The sequence below is a fragment of the Merops nubicus genome, unplaced genomic scaffold (genome assembly GCF_000691845.1).
Source record: "Merops nubicus isolate BGI_N331 unplaced genomic scaffold, ASM69184v1 scaffold22896, whole genome shotgun sequence".
NCBI classification, from domain to species: Eukaryota; Metazoa; Chordata; class Aves; order Coraciiformes; family Meropidae; genus Merops; species Merops nubicus.
Window position 1 is genome coordinate 51,371 of NW_008615915.1, and position 26,232 is coordinate 77,602.

At 42.5% G+C, this 26,232-nt stretch overlaps 1 protein-coding gene across 1 annotated transcript in view; it reads left to right on the top strand.

Annotated features, from left to right (window-relative positions):
• Positions 1-914: 914 nt before the first annotated feature.
• Positions 915-26,232, top strand: part of LOC103775252 (receptor tyrosine-protein kinase erbB-4) — a gene marked incomplete at its 5' end in the record, with an annotated part of 60,299 nt that continues 34,981 nt past the window's right edge. The window contains 2 exons of the mRNA XM_008942698.1: positions 915-1,049; positions 20,227-20,292. Of these exons, the coding sequence (XP_008940946.1) occupies positions 915-1,049; positions 20,227-20,292 (201 nt within the window). The remainder of the gene's footprint in view (positions 1,050-20,226; positions 20,293-26,232) is intronic.

The following is a 26,232-nucleotide window of genomic DNA, read 5'->3' on the forward strand; positions in this document are numbered from 1 at the left end:
TTGGAAATAGGAGAGCCAGGTTAAGTAGAGAAATTGTGAGTTAGAACAAGTTTAGGGATAAAAACACCAAGATATTGCTCCAGAGGAAGCCCTGGTGCTACCACCAGCAACTATAAGATAATTTTCATGTTGAGGTTTGACAAATCATGTCTTTAGAGACAGGACAACAAGCACTTTTTTTAAACAAACTGATATAAACATTAAAATTAAAAAAAAAAAAACAAAACAAAAAAACCAAGAAAACAACCAAACCACCACCAACAAAAAAACCCAATTTTCATCTGCTCAGAAACCATCTCCCTTCAGCCCCAAGCTTCCAGCAAGGCATGTCAATGCTAGTTTTGGATCCTAGTGTTTGATATTTGGATCATAGGTATTGAGTCATTGAATATTTTGGATTGTGGTTTTACAGCAGCACAGTCTGATCAGAAAACATGCTTTTCCAGACATCTGATGACTGGACCTTTCTCATGTTCTGCAGGCTCAAAAAACTCCTACCCCAGTGGAGCACATCAGTTTATTGTATGTTTTAAGCGTTCATACATGTTGATGAAATACAGCATAGCTGGTTGCTTGTGTTTTTAAAGTCAGTGAAGTCTTGATGGTTATGTTACCCACAGGTAACAGCACTGTTCCAGACTTGGTTACACTGGAACAGCAGGTAAGCCCAGTAACTCATCCAGCAGCTGTGTGGCTGTCTTCATAAGGTTTCTTCTGCAGAGAAATAAATGGTTCCTATTTACAAATACTGTGAGCTACTTGCCCTCCAGTTTTCAGAGTAATAAGTGAGCTTACAGTGAGAATTTTCACATTTAAATTCCATGCCCTCTCTCTCCAGTACGCAAAGCAGCAATAGATTTAATCAGCTGTATGTGTAAAGTCTTAGAAGTATGTTCTCTTGTTCTTTTCTGCAGAAATACTGAATGGAGGGGTATATGTTGGCCAGAACAAGTTTCTTTGCTTCGCAGACACCATTCATTGGCAGGACATCGTGCGTAACCCCTGGGCCTCCAACTTTACCTTGGTTCCAACGAATGGCAGCTCAGGATGTGAGTATTTGGTTTATTCTTAGCCTTGTCATCTGCTCGGCATGAAACTGTAAATATGGCCACAAGTTTTCCCTGATCCTCTGTTATAGAGAATTGTATTTGTAAATTTTTCCCTGTGTTCTTCAAAGTTTGTACACTGCTTGTAGGAACACTTAGTGTAATCTTGAAAACACTTTGTAGAGGGTTTTTGTGAACATCCCACATTTTTTTAATTTTCTCTCATCTCTTTTTTTCTATTCTGCATATTCTTTTTTCTATTTATTGCTAAAGCAACTGTGCTGCCATAGAAGCACAGACATTATTGTTTGCTTTGCAATTCTTCCTGCTGCTCAGGCTGGTCTTTGAGTCACAATTATCATGTCTATGGCATCATAATTAACTGCTGGAGTAATTGTGGTACAAACTCACACATATTCTGACTTTAGATGAGAAACAAACCTTAAAGGTATGGTTATCCTGTTGTCTTGTGTGTGTCTGTGAAGAAAGAGAAGTTGCAGATGTCATGCTCTTTGCAATATGATCAATATTTCTCTGTGTTTAGTATGTTCTCTTTATTTTAAGCTCTCATTTTCAAACATGGACTGTTTATGTACTTTGATTATTTGTTTCATCCATTTCTGTATTTCCCTTCCCTAGAGTTACTCGCCTTCAGTAGTATTTTGATGATTTTTCCAGCAGTATTGAATTCTAGTGAATGGTGGTGACAGTGATCTGAAGTGTTTAGGTAAAATATTCTGTAATATAGTGAAGTGCATTCAAAATGAATGCCACGCTTCTAAGTGGCACCTTCATGGTACAACAATGTGGAAGTTCAAGTGTAAGCTAGGAAGAAGCTTATGTGTGAGGTCAGAAGTAACACCACAGCAGACATATAGTTCTGAGCACTCTGGATTGCTTACTGTATCTTAAGCTGTCCCTCAGGGATGTCTAAGTGACTGGTTGCCTCTTTAGCTTCTGCTCCATACAAGAAACAACTTCAGTTCTTCACTTGTATGTTAGGAATTCAGAGAAAAAAAAAACCCAAACAATTAGACTCTGGGTGAAGATCATTTGATGAGTCCTCATAATTTCTAAGCAGCAACTTGTTAACCAAGTGCTTTGTGGTGTAGTAGATTTTATATAATGCTGAATTACTGTTGTGTATCTCTCCTGCTCCTCTCCAAACCAGAGCACAGCTACTTGAGATATGGCTTCCTCTAAGGAGCCTGCCAAACTCTGTGGCTTCTCAATCTTCTAGCTCTGGAGCTGAGGCTTGTCTCTTCTGCCTTCTGGCTGGAAACCTGACATAGTTGTAAAGCAGCCAGCAGCCTTATTTGCATATTAAAAAACCTCATCACTGGTGATGAGCAGTACTACGCAGAACTGATGAAAGCTTTGAAGGTTAGGGAATGCCTGTACCCTTTTATGAGTCATTACTTCACCAAGAAAAAGACGTGGATGTAACTGTGTTTTGTTCTGCTATTGGGCTTTCTTTTAACCTTCCCCAGTTCTTCAAGACAAGTGCTTCTGCAGCACCAAGGTAATAAGCTCTTTTAAAAAAGCAGCCAACATCAATACTATCTTTTTGAGCTAACAGAAGTTTTACTGGTGACTCCAGAGGAATCAGAACAAGATCAGTGCTGAGTACTTTTGAATCATGCCCTGAAAGTAATAAAGGCAAATATTAGCTCCCACAGTGAGATGAAAGAATGTGTGTACCTAAGTCTAGTTTTCTTAAAACATTTTTTCATTCCTTTTGAGCTGTTTTGAAGCATAGGGATGGAACAGTTTGTGCTTTGCCATTTGCACTTGATAACCATGATAAACAGCAGTATTTCAGTGGTGACTGAGAGCTCTGTACCAGGGTGGCTTCATGAAGATAGCCTCCTAGAGTTTACTTTATTTTTCCTTACTTGGGATGAAGCAGAGTGCAGTTAGTATTTATTTTAATAAACATAAGTCTCCTTCTACAAGAAACTGGATTCCATCTCAACACTATTCATGAGTCCTGTGAAATTTGATTAAATTAACTAATCCAAACCATTTCTGTCAACTTACATAGGTGAAAATTGAAACCCTCTTATACAGAAAGCCAACAAATGGCTAAAACAGTTTAACAAAGATGCTAAGGGTTTGGGAAATGAAGAATTCAGATGCAGAAATCACAATTTAAAATAGCTTAAAATGAAATAGCTGTCCATGTGTCTGTGAGCACATGTATTACACGTGGAGGGGTGTGTCTGTGTGTATGTAAAAATGCATAAAGCTTTCAAATGGACTCACTCAAAAGTGGAACCTTATTACTACCTGTCAAAAGGCAGGAGAAAGGGAATGTGCTACACTTGTAGTTTACAAAAGAATTAAGACAAGTTATTTGTACTGGTGCAGAAAGAACTTTGGGAAGTGAACATTGAATTATAACCGTAGTATAGAAATCAGTATAGAGTATCATTAAATGTGGTATATGCTTCTCAAATTTGGCTCACATGTCTCTTTTCATGACCTGCTAGGCAACGGGTGCTTGCTGGGCCCAGCCTTGCTGTTTTTCCACTGTTGCAAGTGATGCTCAGTGCATTACAAAGTCTCTGGTACTCTTCTGCACAGACTGTGGCTCATGCTTTTTTGGATCCAGGATGTGTATGCATTTACTGTTTATTTTCCCTGACTGTATTACATTGCCTGAAGTCTCAGGTGCTTCCTATCAAATGCAAATCTTGGCTGAGTCCATCGGAACTGAGTAACTTACACACTGCTTGGCATTAACAAGAATATCCTAAGAGCAAGAGATGTCAAGGAAATCCCTTTGGGACTTTTCACCTCAGAATATCTTGAAAAGAATGAGTGGGGTTTACTGCTTATCTAAAAACCTTTACAGAAGAGGCAGAAGGTCTGTCAGAGAGGCTGCATTGATCTGGGGGTGTAAACCAACAAAACCTTCTGTGTCAAGCTCAACAGTTCCACGCTAGTAGTAATTTAGGAGAGTCTGTGTGAATGGGTGATCATGTAGGACCTGGGCAGATGCCTTGGTCTGCATGCCAGGTTTAGCCATGCCTTCGGAGAAGACCCAGCACTTGCTAGTTTGTTGCTGATGCCCGGGTGGACTCCAGGAAGTTGATAAAGCTGTACTGCTGGACTGGGAACACACGTGCATCAGTGTGTGTGTGCTCAGGGCTCAGCCACCCTCCTTGTCCTCCCTCCCCCAGGGGGGAGCCGACACCGCAAGCTGCTGGTGCTGCCTTCTTCCCCAGCCAGACACAGGAGCTGACAGTGGTCCCACTTCAGGGATAATTCCACTTGCATCCCTCCCTGCTGCTCCAAGGCTATCAGCAGAGGAGGAAGGCAAAAGGGCGGAGTGAAGTGAAGATGCTTTGGAATAAAATCAGTCCCCTGCTTCTGTGCTTGCTTCATAGCTTGGATCTGCCTACTCTGGCAATCCCCTTCATTTACATCAGTGCCAGACAGAAGAATACGGCCAGTGAACTCAAGGAATAAAGCTTTTCTGATTCCCTCCTTTGCAGGCTTTCATTGTCACATCAGTGTTAAGAAGCCAGTTGAAAAGGCCAGGGCATCTTAACCGCTATGATAGGAATACTGCAGACATAGAAATCCTGAATTCTGCTTCTCCCTTTTTCTTTTTATTTAGCCTGAAAAGCCTTCTACCCATTGTTTCACGTCCTGATCAAATGCATGCAGAAAAGCTTGTGGTAGAGGCCATTGAATTACATGGTGTTACTGTTAAGATGAATGCAGACAGTGGCTGCCAGCACAGAGCTCAGCCTGTGCTGCTGGAATATCATAAACAACTGTTGCACCAGGCACCGTGTGTACTTCAACTCTCTGAAGACAGATACCTCTGAACCTGGCATTTTGACTTGTACACTGAAGTAATACCAGTATTTACTGTTTGCAGAGCCTTCCCATACCTGTAGCTGAAGCTTTTAAAATTAATTGTAATTTAACAGCAGCCTTCTCTTCCATTTACCTGAAATCAATGCTATCAGCTTGGGGTTTTTAAGCTGGGCACCTTGCAATGGCCATCTCGAAAGTGCTTAACTGTCTAAGGGAAAAAAAAATCCCTTTAGGTTTATATTATTGAGTTCATTTCCTCAGTGCTGAAAATCTGTTTTCTCTCCTTCCAAACATTAGCAGTGCATTCAAGCATTAGCCAAGCATGCTAAAGCCGGGCTTTGCAAGAGCATATTCCACTTGCTTGTTTTAGTCCCTTAACTGAAGAGATAGAGCTCTGCCCTTCAGAGCCTGGAACCTGAGGTGCAGTTCCCAGTGATGGTGCAAGAAATAAACCAGGAAATAAGGATTAGACTTCTTCCCTAAAATACCTCTGAACTGGTAGACTGTTTCCCTCGGACCAGCTTTAGAGAAGGTTCAGTAAAAACCTGGCTGCTTTGATCTGTGTCCTCAGTGTTCTCACTGGTTTTCTTGTTAGCAGGAACTAGACTAGCCCTGCATTGTGCCAGGTGAGCTCTTCTGCAGGATATGACAAGGTCTGTAGTATTAAATCAGAACTTTCGGTGGAGCTTTACTTGGAGATTTGGTTTCACAGAAAAGCCTGAAGAGCTTGAATTATTGCATGGAGGTCACTTGCATAGCTAATGGCATAGATTCTAATAAATCAATAATACATTTAAAAATACTGGAACTGTATGGATGCATGTTTGTGAGGGAGCTGGTAACTGGGTAATAAAAATTAAAAAAATTACTTTCCACTTTGAAGTTTAAAACCCAAAACACTGCCTTTAAAGAAATTGTTAAGTAAAACTGCAGGACTGTATGTTGTCATGTGCCCAGAGTTTCAAGAACAGAACTCTATGAAAATTAAGCCAAATTTAAAGTATTCTCTTGAACTGAAATTTTTGCTCAGACTCTGAAGTGCATCAGATCTGTGTGAAAATTTCCTTTGACTTGATCTGTCTTTTTGACTGAGCCCCTGTCAGCTTTTACAAAAGCTGGAATTTTTGGCAAGATGTTTTTTCAGGCAGAACAACTTCAGTTACTTGCTATTCATAACAGAGCACTCTTCTGCCACTGCTTTGTATCTAATTGCACCCAGTGATGTAAAAACTCACAAGTTCTGAGCTGTGCCCAAGCACTTCTACATTGTTACATGAAGGACGTGGACGTGTTGGAGATTGTCCAGAGGAGAGCCACAAATATGATCAGAGGGCTGGAGCACCTCGCCTGTGAAGACAGGCTAAGGGAGCTGGGGTTGTTCAGCCTGGAGAAGAGGAGGCTCCAGGGGGACCTTCCAACGACCTTGCAGTACCTGAAAGGGGCCTATAAGAAAGCAGGGGAGGGACTATTCACAGGGGTTTGTAGTGACAGGACGAGCGGTAATGGCTTTAAACTAGGAAAGGGTAGATTTAGGTTAGAAGTTCTTTAACATGAGGGTGATAGACCACTGGAATAGGTTGCCCAGAGAGGTAGTGAAAGTCCCATCCTTGGAGACATTCAAGGTCAGGCTTGAGGAGCCTCTGAGCAGCTTGACCTAGTTGGAGATGTCCCTGCTTATTTCAGGGGAGCTGGACTAGATGACCTTTGGAAGTCCGTTCCAACCTAAGCAGTCTGTGATTCTATGATGCATGGGAAGAAAGTGTTTGTGTCCCTATCATTCAATAAATCCCATGATGTATTCAAGGGAAACACTCTGTTTTAAAATGTCTTCCCTCATTTTACCTGTTGATTCATCAATTTTTTTTCGAGGGCAAAAGAAGCCTTGAAGCATCATTAGCTCTAATTTCCTGTATGTGGAGTCCCTGATGTGTTGTCTTCCTGCCTGCCATTGAGCTCAGGAACTTCCCTAGCCATACCATGTCCTCCAAACCAGCTTTGAGCTCCAGAAGCAGCCCCACCATGGCTGGAGCCGCCTGCAGCCACTGGATGGGTGAGCGTGGGGCTTCTGACACAGAATCATAGAATGCTTTGAGTTGGAAGGAACCTCAAAAGGTCAACTAGTCCAACCCCTCCACAGTATGGGTTTAAATTGTAGATGTTGTTGCATCTTACACCTTCTCCAGCTAGCTCAGAGTCCTCTTGTAGCCAGCATTTTCTCCCTGCAAAAACAGCATGTACTGTGTAATCAGCTCACCTCTTGATCTTTTTTTCATAAGCCAAACAGATACAAGGTCTCACACCTCTCACAGTGAGGAACTTCTTTCCAGCCCCAGAGTAATTTTAGTTGCTTGTCAGTGTAAAATATCTGTATTTTTCAACGTATTTGTAGAAGGTGGGAAACAAAGTGTGTATAGCATTTTATTACTGATTTAACCAGTGTAGAAGTAGCAATTTTATCCTTTGTGTTTCAGCTTCGGTTGAGGAACCTGGTGTTCAGGCAGTTCTGACATCTGTGTGTTTTAGAGACTCCCTGTTTTCCAGAAAATGTAACCTGTACACTTTATTCCCAAATACAGTCTTGTGTTTAGCTGTATGAAAGACACTTGATGTGAGTGACTCCAGCTTACCCGCCAGCCTGCTCGCTCTCTAATACTGGCTCCTCTTCCCTGTAATTTGCTGGAATTTCAGTCTTCCTGTCATCTATCTCTTTTATTGCTTTGGATTTTTAAATAATTTCTAAACCTTTGTCTGGAATATTAAAAAGCATCAGTCCTGCAACAATCCCTGGAGAACCACACCCCAATTGTATTATAATTGCTCATTTACAGCTACTTTTGGAGAGCCTCCAATTAACTGGCTCTTAATGCATTTTCAATGTGTTTTATTAATATTGAAACATAGAGACAAATCTAATTAAATGTTTACCGTTTAGCCAGTACTTTGCATTTTAATTAAAGGAACAGAAAATGGACTAGCCAGCTGCAGAGTCACTTAAGAAGTCGGCTCTCTGTTCTCCTGGTGCAGAGAACCCAGGCTGGGATTGACCTGACCTGGGTGTGGGTGTGTTTGAAGCATTATGGCTCAGTTTGACACACTGACCTCTGTATAGTCTGTATTTGGGTGATGGAAGTCGGTGGTGTTGGCTCCATATTCTTCCCCTACCCCTTCATTTTCCCTGTTACACTGTCTTTGTGAGCTGCTTTATTTAGGTTAACCTGCTGCCCCATCAGGCCCGATAACTCAGTTTGCTGGGCCACGTTCTACTGCCACTTTCCCACAGGGTAGCATAAGGGGTAAGGCAGTTACTAAAAAGGTGCTTCTTTAAAACACTGCAGAAATGGGAACAATTTGGTAGAAAATTACTTCAGTAGAAGTGTCTCTTTGTGTCAGACTAGTTTAAGGCCAAAAGCTCCTTACATTTTTTTTCAACGGATACAGGCGAAAATCAGCCATGTGGATACATATACATCCCTTTCAGTATACATAGTATATTCGTGCAGTGTGCTTCACAAAAAGCCTGAGTTGATATTTGCATGGGATTCTGTGGGAGCAGTAAGCTTGGTTCTCCTTCCAGCCTTAACAGTCTGCGTTTGGAGTTGCTGCCAAGGGATGTAGGTGGATTTGTGTACAGCCATTTGTTGCAGCTACAGAATGAGGTCTGACAGGTAGCCAGCATGTTGATTTAATGTTCAGTAGTGACCTTGTAATTCTTCACAGAGCACAGTAACTCATTTTTTGTACCAGTAGTTGCAATATTAGAAAGAGATCATTTTTACACGTAGTGACTTTATGTGGAGATTTATACTCGGGTCAAACCACTGGGTATTTAATTCTGAAGTAACTATGGGATAGTTGTGAAAAATAGAGGTTCCTCAGATCCTTGCAATCTATCCCAACAGTCCCAACCTTTCATCAGTTCTCAGTTACACTGTGGCTAAATTGTATAAATAAAATTCTCCATATGCACACACCAGTGTTTGCAGCTGGACCATCCAAAACAGACTTGGGGGGGACCAGCCCTGCTACCACTGGGAAGCCACCCTGGAGAGGTGGGGAGTCTTGGATTGGAGTGGGAGGGAGGGTGGAGTCCTTTCCCTCGGGTGCAAAAGTGACATCAATTAATAAAGACAGGGGAAAGCTGAATGCAGTGTAGAGGTAAGGACAAGGAAAACTCTCCTTTAGACCCATGTATGCTCCTGTAACAAGAGATAATTAATATGTCAGTAATGAATGGGTGTAAATCAAACCCCCATCCCTCAGTACCAAGGCACAGGTGAGATAACTGTGTCTTGTCCACTTACTCCTGCAAGACGCTTGTGCCTTTTAAAAGCACAAGGATTTTGCTGAAGGCCAGAGTAGTAACAGTATATTTACGTACACTGGCAAAAAGAAAAGAAGGAAGTGACTAATTCACACTTGAAGCCAATTTTCAGAATAGCTAGTGTATTATTTCTGGTGTACATCAAATTGGAAACTACCTATGGAGCAAATGGCATTCCAGAAAGCACAGCCTGAAGACGTTTGTTATTGCAGAGTTTGTTAAATTATAACCTTTCATCGAGGTTACTACCTGATGTTCAATTAACACTTTAAATGCACGTTTGGAGACGAGCGGACGGGCGGCCTCGGCACAGACTGTGTTCCCTGCCGCCGGGGGCACCGCCGCAAAGCCAGGAGGAGAAACTCTTCCCCTCAGGAAAGAGCCACAGGTAACTAAACTGTTTTCTGAAAGCTCCTTCTGTGTGGAGCACACTTCAAGGGCTCGCAGCGTTGTGTTGTAGCAGCAGTTATGGTTCCAGGGATGTCTCAGCTGGAAAGGAGATTTATATCAGAGCTGAATATAGACAGCCAGAAAGCCCCACAGCCGCCTTTTGTTCCATGTATGTGGAGGTTGCTTTTCTTACCAGTAAGGAATCTCTAGACAGGACAGAATTTATTTATTTACCTGGAAATGACAGACAAATACACTAACAGGAAAGGAATTATTTTAAAGAAAGGGTTTTGCCTAGCATTTGTAACTGAAGGTGGGGGAATACACAACATCCAGAGATAAAATGAACTTGTTTTGCATTAGTATGGCAAGCTGAACCACTTGAAGTTCCCTGTAATGTTTTCCCTCAGCCCAGAACTGTGTGTTTTGAATAAAGGGAATCAGTTTAGTTTCCTAATAAATACCTTCAGCCAGCATTTTCAGAAGGGATTTGTCAATTGGCAAATGCCCTTGAAACAGGTTTGAAAGGCGGGTGGACGTGGCGTTTAATGGAAATATGGTGCCTCTAACAGGTGAGTCTGCTGAATAAAACGTAAGTAAGAAACACAAGTTACCTAGCAAATACAAATAAACAGTGCCGCGAGGGACAGAACTCCTTAGGCTGCCAGAGCCTAATCCAGGGCTCTAGCAAGGGAGCTGCTACAAAGCCAGGGATCTTGAGCAGTTGTGAACACAGCAAGGAGGGCACTGAGAAGGCCAGCGTTAACAGTTTCCAAAGAACCTCTGAGATGGGTGTCTCTTTGTGGTGAGAAGTAGAATTTTCAAAAAAGTAAACAAAAAATACCCAAACCCAACCCTTTCCCTGCCAAAGCTCCTTAGAGCAGTTGCAGGGTGAATATCACAGGTTACCGCACTGATGTATGAAAGTATTACAAAGTGGCACTAGTTTGTAGCAACAGAATTTAAACAGTGCTCCACATACTAGCATGATGCAACTGTTGGCAAATGATCTTCTTTTAATGGCAACCTGGGTGTGTATAATGTCCTACTGTATGCCACCTGTTGTGAGAGCAGACTGGTGTTTAAGCAGGGTATTGCACAGGGAGAGACTTTGCAGTCAAAATGAGAGCAGCCCTTCCCATTATAAGCAGCTTGATTTATCATAAATGCCAATGTTTCTTGAAAGTAGGAAATAATCCTCAAATACTCCGAATATTTAAAATAGTTTAATTGAATGGTAATTGGCAGATTCGTAGTGAGAGGGTGGAATTGGTCTTTCACAAGCAAGCTCCAGCTGCTCTAGCTAGCTGCCTTTGAAGAGCTGCTTAGGGACAGAGGAAGAAAAGAAAGGCTACAAAATCAGCTGCTTAATTGCATCTACAGGTTCTTGAAGCTCCTGCATGCCTCCCACCCTTCTGAAGTTGTCTGTTGGTAGGTGCATGCCCCAGCCACCAGCTTGGAGTGGGCTTGGCCGGTGCTGCTGCACAGAGCACAAGGGTAGGTGTGTGGCTTGGTGGTGGTGGGAAGGTGCAGTGCTGGGACTAGTCAGCCAGCATTGTGGTGGGCTTATCCTCACAGACTGTTCTGTTGCTTGCATAAAGCACAAAACCACCCCAAGCCTTTATTGCTATCATATCTGCATTTGGGTTTGAAGGATTTTGTTACATATGCCTGTTTTGAGAAATTCTCAGAACTATCACTAAAGCTCCTGTCCTGTGTTTGTGGACAGCCTGGCTAAAGAGGTCTGGCCACTGGTCAGCTCACACTCAGAGCTGTTTGGGGGGCTTCTGTGTGTTCCCTTCACACCTGCAGGGCAGTGGACCATGCTGTGGCTTCAAATGAAGCCGAGTGACTAGAAGGGAAGCTTCTGTCTGCTAAGCAATGGATGAGATGTAGGAAGCAGCAAAGCAAAAAAGAAGAGTGCATTTTATGCTCCTGCAGTCCCTAATGCTTTTTGTCCCTGTGTGTAGGATCTCCACATGCATATGTCCTTGGGCTAGTATGCAAAGTAGCTTTTGTATCTCACAATCTTCTTTCTGGTCATCTTGTAGGAGCTTGTAATTTGCTTTAAAAAAAAATAGCTTCAAAAAAGCTATTATCATTGAAGTGTTCCAGCATACGGGAAACATGGGGAGTATTTGCAAAGTGAGATACTTAATCCAGGGGTTTGAAGTGGTTTTATACAAATTGCTACATAGGAAAACACCTTCATACTGAATTCATCCTATTACACCTACGTGATAGTCACAGAATGTCCAGAACATCTCCTCTGTGCAGATCTCTGATAGCTGAAGATTCTCCAGGAAATTGCAGTCTGAAATTTGTTTGTATGATTATTTTCATTGAATATTTGTGTATAACAAATGCTGAACATAAATATCATAGTATATGGCCAAGCATTGTTTTCCAACACAGAAAGGGCTTCTGTTGTCCAAGTATTGTTTTGTAATAGTCTGTTTTGGTTTGGATAGCCAGAGATACATTTTGAATGGGCAATTACATTTGAATAAGCATATTATGACACTTATCCAAAGTTTGTCTAAAACTGGACTCCAGATTTTATGGGAATGGAGAGTTCCTTTCTAGTATTTCCATATAATTGAGTCTAAAATTAGTTAGAACATTAGTACACCTAACTGCACCCAGCCAGACTCTAAGAATATTAGGTGGCATGAAGAAAAAGTTAAATTAATTTTAAAAGCCGCTTCAATTTTACCTTCTCATTTCCTTTCTTTGAGGTTATTACTTTGTTTAAAAAATGAAAACTGCATGCCCCTCTGTTCGAACTTTATTGCTGCTTTGGCAGCATGACAGGAACATTATTACAGGACATTATTTTGACTTATGTGGTATTGACTGACTTGATGTGTTTGAGGGGTGGAGGAGTTGGTATTAAACAAGCACAAGAACACCCTCAGCTTTGGCAGTTCTCAGTGTGCCTTTGAGTTTGCTGAGAACCTCCTCTGGAAATCTTCTCTAACGGTGCAAAGACTTCTCACCCAGTGTTAAAACACCGTGGCCAAAAAAGAAATGAGTATCTGCATCCTTCAGCACTCAGCCGAGGTGAGGCGTGGGGCAGCAAGGCTGCAGCTGCAGCCGGGGGCAGATACCTGGCCTAAGGTTTCTGACAGGCACTGATAAGGGTGCACATCTGCTTGCTGTGTTCGGTGGGAGTCGCTGCTGCCCGCCCCGCTTGTGGCTCTCCATGTCAGGAGTTGTCACAGCGCAGAAGCGCCTGGGCTGAGAGCTGACGGGCGGCGGCGTGGGGCAGGGAGGGGCGTGGGTCTCGTGGTGCTGGGCATGGCAGCGGCTGCTGCTTAGATATGAAATTAATGTGCTTCCAGGCACCCCATGCAGGGGAGGGAGCCCATTAAAATAGTATCTGCCAGGAGCAAACCAGGGAGGAATGCTGAAATATAAAGGCACAGGAGGTGTTGGCTTTTTATGGTCTCTGTCTGCTGGGGATCTGCAGTGCCTACTTGCCTGCTGCCTTCTCCTCACAGACCCATCTTCTGCTCACACACAAAGTTCTCAGTAGGAAGGACTTTTATCCAATTCTATGAAATTACATTGGCAGCTTAGGAGCTCCCCAGGATGTGAAGGAACAGGGTTGAGTTTCCTCCCTTGACTGGAGGCATAGAGTCATAGAATGTTAGGGATTGGAAGGGACCTCCAGAGATCATCTAGTCCAACCCTCCTGCTCAAGCAGGACCATCTAGGGCAGACCACGCAGGAACACATCCGGGCGGGTTTTGAAAATTTCCAGAGAGGGAGACTCCACATCATCTCTGGGCAGCTTGTTCCAGTGCTCCATCACCCTCACAGTAAAGAAGTTTCTCCTCATGTTGAAGTGGAACTTCCTATGTTCTTGCTTATACCCATTGTTCCTTGTCCTATTACTGGGCACCACCAAAAAGAGCCTGTTTCCCTCCTCTTGACTCTCACTCCTCAGATATTTATAGACATTACTAAGATCCCCTCTCAGCCATCTCTTCTCAAGACTAAACAGTCCCAGTTCTCTCAGTCTTTCTTTATAGGAGAGATGTTCAAATCTGCACCTCTTATCTGCCACCTCCCAGTGGAAACTGCCCCATATTGGTCTGAGTTGGGGTCCTTTCTACTCCTTCTGTTGAAATTCTGAGTGTTAAGTAATCACCAGGTAAGACACAGAAGTAGTCATAGGGGCATGGACTGCTACTTCGATGTACCCATTCTCTAGCAATCGTAACCATGGAACTGTGGGGCGAGAACCTACAAATGGTTGCGTGCTGTGTCCAGCTCTCTCCCTTCCGGGCCCATGCACTCCCCGTGTCATCGAGAGGGATGTCATCAGGAGGGGTGTCACTGGCCTGCTCTCTGCTCTCCCCTTCCAGGTAACAGCCTGGAAGGAAACAGACTGTTTTTGGGGAAAAATGTGATAATCTTCATCACAGTAAGCAAAGGAGAAGGTGGGGTAACCCCTCCATCCTACTTGAGTATTCTACAGACGGTAGAACATTTCCACACAGAGGAAACAGAAAACAAGAGATACCCCTGTATTTTGAAGGGGTCCAGGGTTGTGGTGACCTGTGTGCTTTGTGAGTGGTCCATATGAGGAAGAGTGTTTTGTTTTGACCTCGGTGTAGAGCCCCATTAGAAAGGGACCAAGCTGCTCTGCTCTCCAGGAACAGAGGTCCTGCTGCAAGCAGGCAGGGTTGGGTACTTACCTGTGGCTTACTGCAGGGGAATATATTTTTCTAACAGTAATGATTATAAGGAAAGATTCCTGAGGGCTTGTTGTTCTTGTTGAGCCTGCCAAGCAGCAGATATGACTTGACCTACCCTTTTAGCCTTCTGTCTGTGTCTCCCCAGTTGCTCAGGGTCCCTGTGTGTGTGTTCAGAAAGTCATTAGTACTGATCAGAACGAATTCACCACCACAGTGGGGGGAATTTGCTTATATTGCTCTGTGCTAACAGCTATAAGCAGTGATAATTAATAGCTCCTAATTGCTTAATCAGTGTACAGTTTTAGAATATGTCACATATGAAGGTTTTTATATTGTGTGGATGACTAAGCCCCCAATTAATGCATCGCTTACCGGTGCTGTCTGTTCAAGGCAGAGAAAAATACCCAGTGTCTTCATTACCCCCCTCAGGTCCCTTTCTGTACTCGTTACTGTGGCCTGAAGATGTTTTTCTGTAGCAGCTGAAGGAACATTACAGTGAGCTTCCTATCAGCTCAGAGCTGTCAGCAATAGATAGGAACGCACCAGCCTGAGCCCGTTCGGTGCTGCTGACACGCTCTTCTTGACTTTCCATTTATTCCTTTACCTCTGGTGGCCAATCTCTCACAAAATCAAAACTGCCTGCCACCGCTGTATCTAGCGGTAATTTCGCGGTTCTCAACAGCTCCTCGGTCCCTGTGTGTGTGAGGGTTGTCTCCATCCCACGGTACTCGAGAAAATGCATCCTCCTTCGCTATTCCGTTTTTGTTTTCTTCAGTGCTGGCTCCATTTTATCTCTCCTCACACTGGCCCCGTATCTCTTCCTGGGCCTGTCTTTCAGAGCATATCTCTTGGATTGTTTTCATTTCCCAGGCCTGTTTCCCTCACCAGTTTCTTTTCAGCTGCCTGTGCCCGAGTCCCTCTCCATTTGTGTGCATCTCTCTTATCTACCCAGGAAGAGGAGAGGAAGACAGAGGTGTTGAATGGCAGAGCTGGAAGTCCCTGCTGGAAGCGATCATTAGTAACGGCGATTTGCTGTCACTGTTACTGAGCCCCAGTGGTCCCTGTATGCCAGATGCTTCCACAGTAGCATCTGCAGAAGGCACCGTGCTTCTCCACAGTTCATCACTGATGAACACACTGAGAGTTTTCACTGTAAAGGGATCCCACTAATATTTGTGCAGGATACCTCTACTGGGCATGGAGACTCTGAGGTAGAAGTGATGATACAGATGCGAAAGGTCAGTTGGAGTTCTACCATTTACCACAAGAAAAGTACCAAGATCGGTGCAGGTACGGCTTGTTAAAGAAAAGCCTGAATTTTATGGGACTAATCCCACACTGGAAAACTATTTGGTGATACATCCTGAGATGGACTCCTCTGTTATCAGTAAAAGCAACACAGCTCGATAGCAGTAGAGGAACTAGCCCTTCCATTTCTGTATCCTGTAACACCTCTACAGAGAGAAAGAGAAAATAAGCACTAGGTATTTCTGTAAGACGCTTTCTTTTCCAGCAAGTTTTACTTTCTCTTGTGACATGTGTCTCTCCTGCCATAAAGAATTGAAATCCTGAAAAGCATGAGTCTCTGTTAGGTAATTAACTTTCACATCAATAGAAGGGATCTGGAAGCTAGCACAGGCCTGGTAGAAAATGCAAAGTGATTTTTACTTAACAAAGAAGTGTGAATGACTGAATATGTGACAATAGGAATAGTCAACCAAGGACAGGGAAAGCATTACAGCCTGATAAAGGCAGAACAATCCATCACAACAATACTATCTTTAATTCTCGTTAATGCTGTGCTGCAATGTTTGAGTTATATTTTGATTTTGTTATCTGCTCATACATAAAACTAAGGAGTCTTAGCTGGCTAGAAAAACATCACGCAAGCGTATTTAAGCCTTCTGTCCCATCTAAGCAATGTCAGGGAGAGACTGGGACTCTTACTGCAGAGTACACCTGGAACTTCTTGGACCTTAGGGCCGCTTATGTCCTCATCATTTTTGCAGGAGTAAGATTTTTTTAGGTGAAGAATGGGTTTATAAATAGTGTACAGAAGCTAATAAATGATTTATAGGTATTTTGATAATTATTTTAGACAGTTAGAGAAGTAAAGGGGCTGCTTGTAACTGTGGCCTGTAATCATCAAAGCCACTTTATTTTGGCTGTGTTTAATTGCACTTCAGTATCAGTGTGTTGCAGACATGCTAACATTTATTAATGATTTATTAACCTGATAGAAACCATCTGTACATGCAAGCTTTGTGCAGAGTGAGGCCATTTCTTCTCATACTTCTGCTTTCCTTCTCCTGCTGAGAGAGGTCTGCTTGAGGCAGCTGGCACAGCTGATGGGGAAGAAGCAGTGTTTCTTCTGTGTACTACACTGAGCTTAGAGCTAAGGGGAGGACTTCATTTTTCTTGTCATGCCAGTAACTTAACCCTTTGCAGCTTTACTGTTCCTGAAATAATAAAGCCAGTCTGGAGCCAAAGAAAGCCCTTCTCAACTCTCAGGAAAGCACAAGGATGAAATAAGCTTGCTCTTTCCCAAGCTAGCAAGCTAATGTTTTCTGCTAGTGTCTTTCCCCAGCTGGAAGAGCAGAGGCACCTCCTGCAAATAAAACTCTGTCCTGGAGGTTATAAAAATGATGCTCCACACCAGACTCCATAATGAAGATCTGTTGCAGTAGTATTGACCAAGGGAAAGTGAGACCAGGAGATGACCCCTTGGTTTTCTGCATGGAATTTGCCAAAGCAAAATTCATTGTCATGCTCCAGTGAGAATCTGCCCTTTCTAAACTTGGATTTCATAACAAAACCTGTAAAAATTACATAACCCTCTTTTTAACTCCTATCCTGCTCCTCTGCAATCTAGTGAATAAAATGTCACCATGTATGCAAAACTATGCTACTATTCAGGAGCAGAAAGATACTCGTGTCACATCTGTAACAGGGCAGGAGACTCTTCCAGGTTCTTCCCCTACCCATCTCACTTTTGTTTATGTGCCTTCAGTAATGTGTAAGAATTAAGTCAATAGGCAAGGTAGCTCTTACAAGGTAGAGCCCTGCAGATTATTTTTTTGGCCAAACTGCAGCTAGATCTTGAATCACCGTTTGACTTCAGTGAGAACATAGGGGATGAGTTGTTACAGATGGGCTGTTTTACTGCTGCTGAGTGTTCCTCGGTCCTACCAATTGCCACCAGCACTTTAGGACACTCAGCATCTTTTCATGTCAAGGACCAGTGGAGGAAATCCTAGGAGGAAGTTCTACCTCTTTCCTCTCCACTGCATGGACACAAAGGGAAGAAGACTTCTGCAGTTTCATGGTGTACTATTACTTCATTAGGTATTTCTTTTAGTCCTTACTGCTGTATATTGGAGGGGTTTTGAATATTTTAGAGACACAAGGAATAATTTCTTTATGCCATGAGTTGTTTGATAAGTTTTTCTCAAATCTGTTGGCTCACTACAACCTAAAAATCCTAAGAAATATATACAGAAAGATCTGTGTGAAGTAGTATAATTATTTCAAGGAGCTTGACAGTCTTAGGGCCAATAGATTTATTATTGTTTAAGCTTGATACACAAATCTGATTCTGAGACCTGTTCCTTACATGAATGCTCTCTATGCTCCTGACTACTTATGTTGACTTCCATGGGACTATTTTTTATGTTAGATTTATAGAGCTGAACTTTAATAGGTAGCAATCTGTCCTTATTACAGTGGGGAGAAACAGGTGAAATACTAAGTTGTGTGAGTGCAGAATCTGGACCAATTCATACAGGGAGCAAAGAAAGTTATTTTTCTTTTTAAACAAACAAACCAATATAGGCACACTATTTGGAGGGAGTTTCTTTTTTGTTTCTAATTTTCAGTCTGTTTGACCTTTGAAAGGACACATAAGGATGTGGTTCAGAGGTGTGCTGCCTACAAGCTCAGCTCCTTGTTGTGTCTGTGCAGCTCAGAAAAGTGAAAACAATGAAACAGACACTTTTGAGTTCCCAGTGAGAAGAAAGGAAACTTGGCAGCCTTTTCTTGCTTTATTGTTAAATATCTCTATTTAAATGCAAATGATCATCTGACACTGCCAAACAAAGTCATGTACCAGGAAGCAAGCATGCAAGTTAAAAAAAAAAAAAAAAAAAAATTAAAATTATTTTTGAAGATGCTGGATTGCTTTTATTTCCAGGAGGGGTAGAGGTGCCTGAATACATTTTTTGGTTATGTACTGAAGATCAACTCAGCAGCTAGGTGTTTCAAATATGAAGGTTTTTAAGTGTAGCTTTTGCAGAACTGTGGGTGGACTTTCTAGTTAGAGATCACTTGGAGGGAGGCTTGAAGTTCCTTCTGAGTTATCTCACTGCACCTACTGCAGTGGAAAGCCCAGTGCATACAGTATGTTTTGGAAGGGGGTAGAATCCTGGGAGAAAAAAAGGAAGAAGTAGCTGAACTGCTGCCTTATCCTGCCCCAGGAATATGTGGTTACAAGTGACATGTGTGGTGCTTTATACTGCTTCTAGCTGCAAGACTTCTGACTTTTTCCCTAAATTCCAGACCCCTTAAGCTAGACAGGCATGAGATTTAACCACAAGGAACGACCAGGCATAAAATAGTGCCTTGCAAGAGGAGGCTCTGTTGTCTGTGGTTCCTCCTGAGCTGTACCCAGCAAAGGTGCTCCAGCTCAGGTGAGAAGCAAGCAATGCAAGTGGTAGAGAGGTTATCTGCACACACATCCAGGGCCATACCCTGTCTCCTTCCCACTTCTCTTAGTCAGGGACAGCCAGATTTTAAAACCTACTTTGTGGGGATAATTTTTATTCAGTTGAGCAAGCACCAAAATCAACAAACAAATTGTATCTTATCAAGATTCCTCTGTTAAAATTCTTCCTTTAATTTGCTGTTTACCTCACCTTCTTTTTAAACTCCCATTCTTATAAATCAATATGGATGTATTTGCTTTCTGCACAGGGTTCCAGTAGTCTCTTAATAATCATAATAATCGTTATTACTGATTAAAGTTGCATTATTCATACCAGATGGAGTCCCCTCCCTGTCAGCCAGAATGAGTTTGCATTATGTAGTTGTAGTACATTTGTGGTCTGAATAAACAGATGGCAGAACGTGACAGCAAATTATGTGCTGGTGATGTCAGCAACAATGCTTCCCGGGTATAATTGCTTTAAACAAACATGAATACAGCAAGGAGCTGGTAGTTTTAACAAGGTAGTTGGCATACAGTGTAGTAATTACCAATGCCGGTGAATGCTCTCCGGGTGCGGAGGGGAGGAAGCCGAGACAGAAAGTCCAACTTCACCTGACTATCATAGTGGGTTTGCTCAGCTGTGTAACATCCTGTAGGAGCAATGCTCTCTTCTGAGGTGATCCAACTTTAGCTGAGAGACATTTTGCAGTTTATCTGACTCTAGCTCCCATAGGGGTGTGTGGGAAGGATTTGATTTAGTGTAATGGAGCAGTGTTAACAGCAGCTGCTGTTAATACCGGGTGGAAAGGTAAGCTTCTGGATCAGGTTCCAAGGGGAAATTCATCTAATAGAATCTCCACAGCATTTAATGATGAATAAACATTTAATCAAGGCAAGCTTAGGTTCCTGTGGTCAAAAGTGCAGCAATAAGAACTGTGCATAGTCTTCAACAGTGCTTATGTCGGGTTTCTCAGTTCACCCCATCAGGTCTGGCAGGTTGCAGAGGGCTTGACTGCCGGCACCTTGGGCCCTGCAAGCCTCGGCTTAGCAGCTGGGGCACAGGGTCCAGCAAGGCAGGTCCTCCACGTGTGCTCTGGGAGCCTTGGGCTTTCAGGGGGGAGAAGCTCTAACAGCAGGAGTGTCACTAAGCTCTGGCCAGATCTGGATGGGAGCTGCGGAATGAGGTCTCCTTTCGCATTTCTAATCTCTCTCTTCCTGTTTGTCCTGCAGGTGGTCGATGCCACAAGTCCTGCACAGGCCGATGCTGGGGACCCACAGAGAATCACTGCCAGACCTGTGAGTATGCAAGACTCTGAGAAACAAAGGACTGAAAGATTATGTAACAGGGATCCTACCTTTTTTTTTAATTGTGAAGAGATACTATAAATTCTGGTTTTAGTATAAATCTAAAATATTTGAAATTTTTTCCCATAACTTTTTCCTAACAGATAATATCCTTTTTTTTTTTCTGCGCATATGAATTCATTTTCCTTTCCTCCCTTGTGCTTTCTAAAAACACTTAAGCTAAGTTGAATTTCTTCTTTTCACTTCTTGGTGGCAACATGGAGCATGGCTCCTGAGAGTATTGATGGTTATTTTGGAATCCACTGAAATGAATACTGCAGGAACAGAAGAAACTACAAGGCACATTTGGAGACCTTTAATGACGGTCCAATGCTGCAAAGTTCCTAATGCCAAAACACTCTGCTAATTTCAGTGAGAGCCGAGGAGTATTAGTTAACTTGCAGAATTGTTCTCTTTCTAATAACTCCAGAATGTATTTGAGCTGTACTGAAAGAGCGAACAATAGGGTTTTTGTGAAGGAAGTAGTAAGTGAAGGATTGTTCACAATGTCTGTCTGTCCTCTTGAATTTAGAGAGCATTAAAATGAATAAAAAAGAGCTATATTGAGAGAGTTTCTCCTCGTGTGCTTTCAGCTCCTTTAGATAGGTACTGAAGAGCTAGAAGTGCAGTCACAATATTAGCAAATATAAAAGCGGAGGAAAATGAGAGCTGTCTTTTCTTACAAGTTTTTTCTTTCCACCCCCTTTACCAGAACGGAGCTATCCTTTACATTGCCTTCCTTTGACATTTAGGAGGATGGAAAGCGGTTGCGTTTACTGGAGTCGTTCTTCCTAGGAAATGAAATGAAATAGTTGCTGCTATCTCCCCCAGAGAGCACTGCTCTGGCTTGTGCTTCTTTCCTTGGCTGAGTTGTAGATAGGAGGAAGGAATTGTGACAAATTAACTGCTATCAAGTGAGCATGCCAACTAGCTCTCTCACCTGGTGATAGCCCAATGTCATCTGCCCTTTTTGTTGGAAATATTAGGAGCTATGTAACTACACTGCCTTTTTTTTTTTTTTTTTTTTTTTTGAGTACTTGGAGAAAGAGCTAAGAGGGAATTAGAAATGGCAGACAGCTTAACGTGAGCATTTTGCAAGTGAGAATGAGCAGGGAGCCCAAGCTGACCTGTTGTCTGTGGCAGAGCTGGGGGCAGAGGCGACAGTGCTGTGTGCCTGCAGAGGCTCTGCCGCCCTGCTGGTGCTGCTTCTCGCTCAGGAGCATCAGCTCGTGTTCCCAGCAAAGGCAATGACAGTTACAGCTCTGCTGACGTTAACGTGCTCTTGTATTACTGCTTCACACTGAGCTTTAGTTGCGGGTGTGATTAAGAACACTTGAGGACAGGTTGTAGGAATAACTGTAACAAATGAGGTACAGTGATGCTAAGCAGATGATTCTTTGTCTGAATCCAGCTAGTACATCTCCTTCCGTTGCTGGCAAACTTTATGAAAGCCTCAAAGAAGCCAGTGCTCAGAAAGCCTCCTTAAATCAAGATTATGTGTTGAAGTAGATAATGGAAAGGGAATTAAATCCCAGCTGACCAAATTCTTTTATCATGGTTAGGTTAGAATTAATTAATTCTGGTTCTTTCTCTGCCCTGATGAGAGGCCTGTTTGTCTCTTAAAACTGGTAATTCTGTAAGGATTTGGGTAATTCATCCACGTATGAGTGTAGACATATTCAGGCCTTACGTGGTTAGCTTACCCAAGAATACTGTAAAGCCTTGGCAGTTGTATTCAGTAAGGATGGTACGATCCTGGCTCAGGCCCGGGCTCCAGCAGGCAGAGGCTCCAACTTTAGCCAAAGTTGGGAAGTCCAACGGGACTCTGTGTGGCTGCAGAAGTCCGTGTGGCAGGGTCAGCTCCTACAGTCTCAACCTCTACAAAGCACTACTCTCAGATAAGTGAACTGATTTGGAGGATTAATGTAGTATTACCAGAGAGGGCAAAACTTATCTGCAGTGTTTAGGAGTCAGAAGCTTAGCCGAGCTGCACGGCAGATTTGCTCCAGGAGTGACAGCTATCTTTTTCTTCTCAGTGACTGCCCTCTCAAATCCAAACAGTGGGGACAGGTTAAGGCAACACCATGGATTTAAAATAATAAACTATGGGAAGACATATGGCATCTAGGTTCCAGGGAGATACACAGATCAGACATTTCTAATTTGAAATAGCTACGCCATGGCCTTTTACCTTCTAGCACACTCTGCAGCCTGTGATTGTCAGGGACAGGAGTTAATTTTATATCATATACTTCCTCTTCGCCTTCCTGACCTCGCTGCACCTTGGCTGAACATCAGGAATTAAGGAAAAGACTGTTAGGCTGGCCATGGCCATTTCTCTGTTGCACTTTCTCAAAATGTGTTTTGCTGCAAACTGAAGCAAAGAGTATGAGACTCAAAGCACAAAACTAGATGGTGCTATGCTTTTTCTGCCTTCATTTCTGACTTTAAAAAACACAGCTGACTTTCAAGCTCATAAACGTTACTCTTAGATACAAGCTGGAGATAGGATTAATGGTATCTCAAATGCAGCATACACCTTAACCTAGTCACCTTGGGGATGCATAGCTTTCAAATGTGGGTAGGAAAACATGCCAGCAGTACTACATCCCACTGTCAAACTATTTTGTTCCTACAAAAGTCTCAGATATATGTTTGCATTTTAATAATTTCCTTCTTTTTTTTTTATGGAGTCACTGAAGCAAAAAATTCTAATGAGCCCCCCTCCCAAGATAAGATTTAAATTATTTTCCTGGGAAAGGACAAAAAATGAAAGATCTTAATCCATGTCTTTCATTTCAATTTACATATGGAAAAAGCTCAAAATCCTTTTGGGTTTTTTTTGCATGAATATCATCCACCTAGCTTCTTCTTATGTTGCCTTCCAGCAATGTCTCTCTGTACTTCTAACTCTGTCTGAAACACCACCTGCATCTAACTCTGCCCTAATGTCTCTCTAAATGTGACAAGGAAATGACAGTTAATAGGTTATTTAAAATAAGCTGTTCTATTAGGAGGTGGAGAAGATGTAATTTCAGAGTACTGTTTTATGCAGATAACAACCCATTTTTATCTTATAATTAAAATATTAGTAAATATTAATATTAAACATTTAAAAGTGAGATGATATTCTTCATTGCGGTGTTAGGAAGAGCTAATGTGAAAATACTTCTAAGAAGAATCTGTTTTTTGAAGAGTGTTGTGCACCCACTGAATAGAAAGTAAAATACTTTAAATAACAACCACAAGAAGAAACACTTTTGGAAGTTACTAATTAAATTTAATGTTAGGTTGTTACTGTTTTTTGCTGTTAAGAATTCAGATTTTATTTTACTTTTCATATAAAAATAAATGGAAACTTTTACAAACTGAATACATTATTTTATTAAAATGACAGTTATGCACTTTGTCCTAGAGGAATGTAACAAAGACAAAACAGAAAAGTCTAAATTAAAATATAGGCCCAACTGAGGGAATGCAAAAAAGGCAAATAGCCTTTAAATCTAACCCAAAACATAAACATTCAGTAAATATCAAATGCTCCATGACCGTGTATGTATTTGGGAGTTTGGCCTGAGTGTAATTGTATTTATACAGCTTTTGTACAGCTGATGTTGCAGAGAAAGAGAAGGTGCTGCTGCAGTAAGTGCCCAATTAGAGCAGCAAAAGGCAAGTGGGAGCCTGCTGGAGGAGACAGAAAGAGCTGAATCAGCAGCTTAGATCAGTCAAGGTAACCCAGCATTTCTGCTTGGAACCAGCATCTTTAATTAAAACCCTTGTATTTCTCTAATAACTTTGCATGTTCATAAGACTTTTTCATTGATTTGTTACTTCCCCTTTTTTCCTTCGTAGATTTATAGTGCCCTGACATAATTAAAGATTAGGGGAAACAATAAGAGAGACTGATGAATTGCACACATATATGAAGTGCCCATTCTGCCCCGACCCCAGCACAGGTTATGGCTGTATCACAGTGAAACACTAGCAAACATTGTCAGTCAATGTTCTGCACTCCCCCAGAAACACATCCCAACACGTGGCATGTTTTTTAAAGACCTTGGTGTTTGCCACTGTCCTTTGCCCTCCCTGCCCTGACTGTGACGGTTCTGTGAAGCCAAACCCTCAGATTTCTTGGGATCCCACAAAGGGTCAGTAGGCACCAGGGTGGGTAGTTGTGATGACCCTTAGAAAGTCTGGTTTGAACGCTGGGGCCTCAGATGTTGTATTACTGAAAGTTTTCCTCACAGTTAAGTTGGTTGAAGAAACCAGTATCTGGCACCTAAATTCCTCTGGGGTCCCAACCTAGAACTCCTGGATCTCATGTGTGTGTCCGGGCTTCAAGAATGATGTGATGTGATGTGTTCACAGCTCCCCTGTGAACAGCCTCCACAGGTAGCAGGAAGATGAGGTCACTGTTGCTCAGTTTTTCTCTCTCAGCTTGCAACAGGGTTGCTCTCAGTTGACACTGCCTATTTGCAGCTGCTCCCCAGTTCCCTGCTGTCTGTCCCTGCTCTCTCCTTGGCAATATCTTGAGCCACATATCTTCCTTAGGAGCCACCCACCAACGTTCATCACCCTGAACATACAGTTTTATATCTTGGGTAATATTTAACCATACATTTCACTCTTTCAGATAGGTCTTTACTCACACCTGTACAATCAACTGGTATTTGGAGGAGAGTTTATTTGGAAAAAGCATGCTGTGTTTTTAAACCAGTACAGCTATGTGTATCTTCTCTAGGGTTACCCCCGATAACAATTGTGGGAAGCTGAACTGTTGTGTTTACTGGAGCCTGAACAATCAGATTGTTTCAGGGCTTCAAACAATGCATTGTGTTGCCTTGTGTTTGGTTTGCTTCAAGGAAAACCCTTCATTGCAAACTTCCTTGAATAGAAGTCCTTAAAATTTTTTTCTGTCTTGGTGTGTGTGGTGTCACTGAAGATACCTGACAGGTCCTCCTTGGAGCTGAGCCCTCAAGAGCAGTTATAATGCAAATACAGCATGCAGTGAACCAGAAGATAAATAGGATATGTTGTGGCCTTTTCCTAGAATTAAATGTTGGCATTTCTGTTGGCATTGTTTGCTTTCCCAGCAAAATAAACAATTAGGGAAGAACAGTGACAGACTTTTGCTGTAAGTGTAAATTTCACAAACCACTTTATAACTTCCGAGTCTTCAGGAAAACTCCAAATGTTGCCTATCCTGAACAGCACTGTAGGGGCCCCCATTAAGCTGGTCACTAATGATAAGCGGAGTCTGCTCGTGGAAGGTGTTCTGTTTAAGGATTGTGCTGAAAAGGGGGTCAACCCTGGTGCTGGGGTGCTCCTGCTTTTTTCAAAAAAGAAACATACTCTGGAGTAAATTGTTCTAATCTCTTAAAAAGTTAGGGAATTTAAAAAAGAAGACCATGCCTTTTTTAAATGTGCAGGTGGGTGGTCAGTGGGGTTTGTGGTCACAGATGCCAGGCACAGGAGAGGCCAGACCCTCCTGCCCTTGAGGCAGCGGATTCACCTCCTCAGGGCTCGTTTTGGGGAAGGCAGCAGTGGAGGATTCCCAGTATTGCAGCTGGTCATATGGGATGTGCTCCTGCGCCTCTTTGTTCTTTTAAAAGTCTGCCAGGAAGCCTCCTTCATGGGGAAGCATTCATTATATAGTCATGGCAGACATCTTGACCTGCTCTCAACAGCAGCCAGCACTGGGGTAAATAAATTGTAACTGAAGGAATTAGGTGGCTTGTACTAATTGTCTACACAAAGATGCGTTACACCAAAACTTCCCATATTGAAGCAAATTTTTCTGTTCTGTGGAGCTACAGCAAGGAACACGTAACAGGGTCATGCCGGTGAGTGAACGTGGCATGCCATGATGTCCTCTTCTCTTTCCCTAACAGA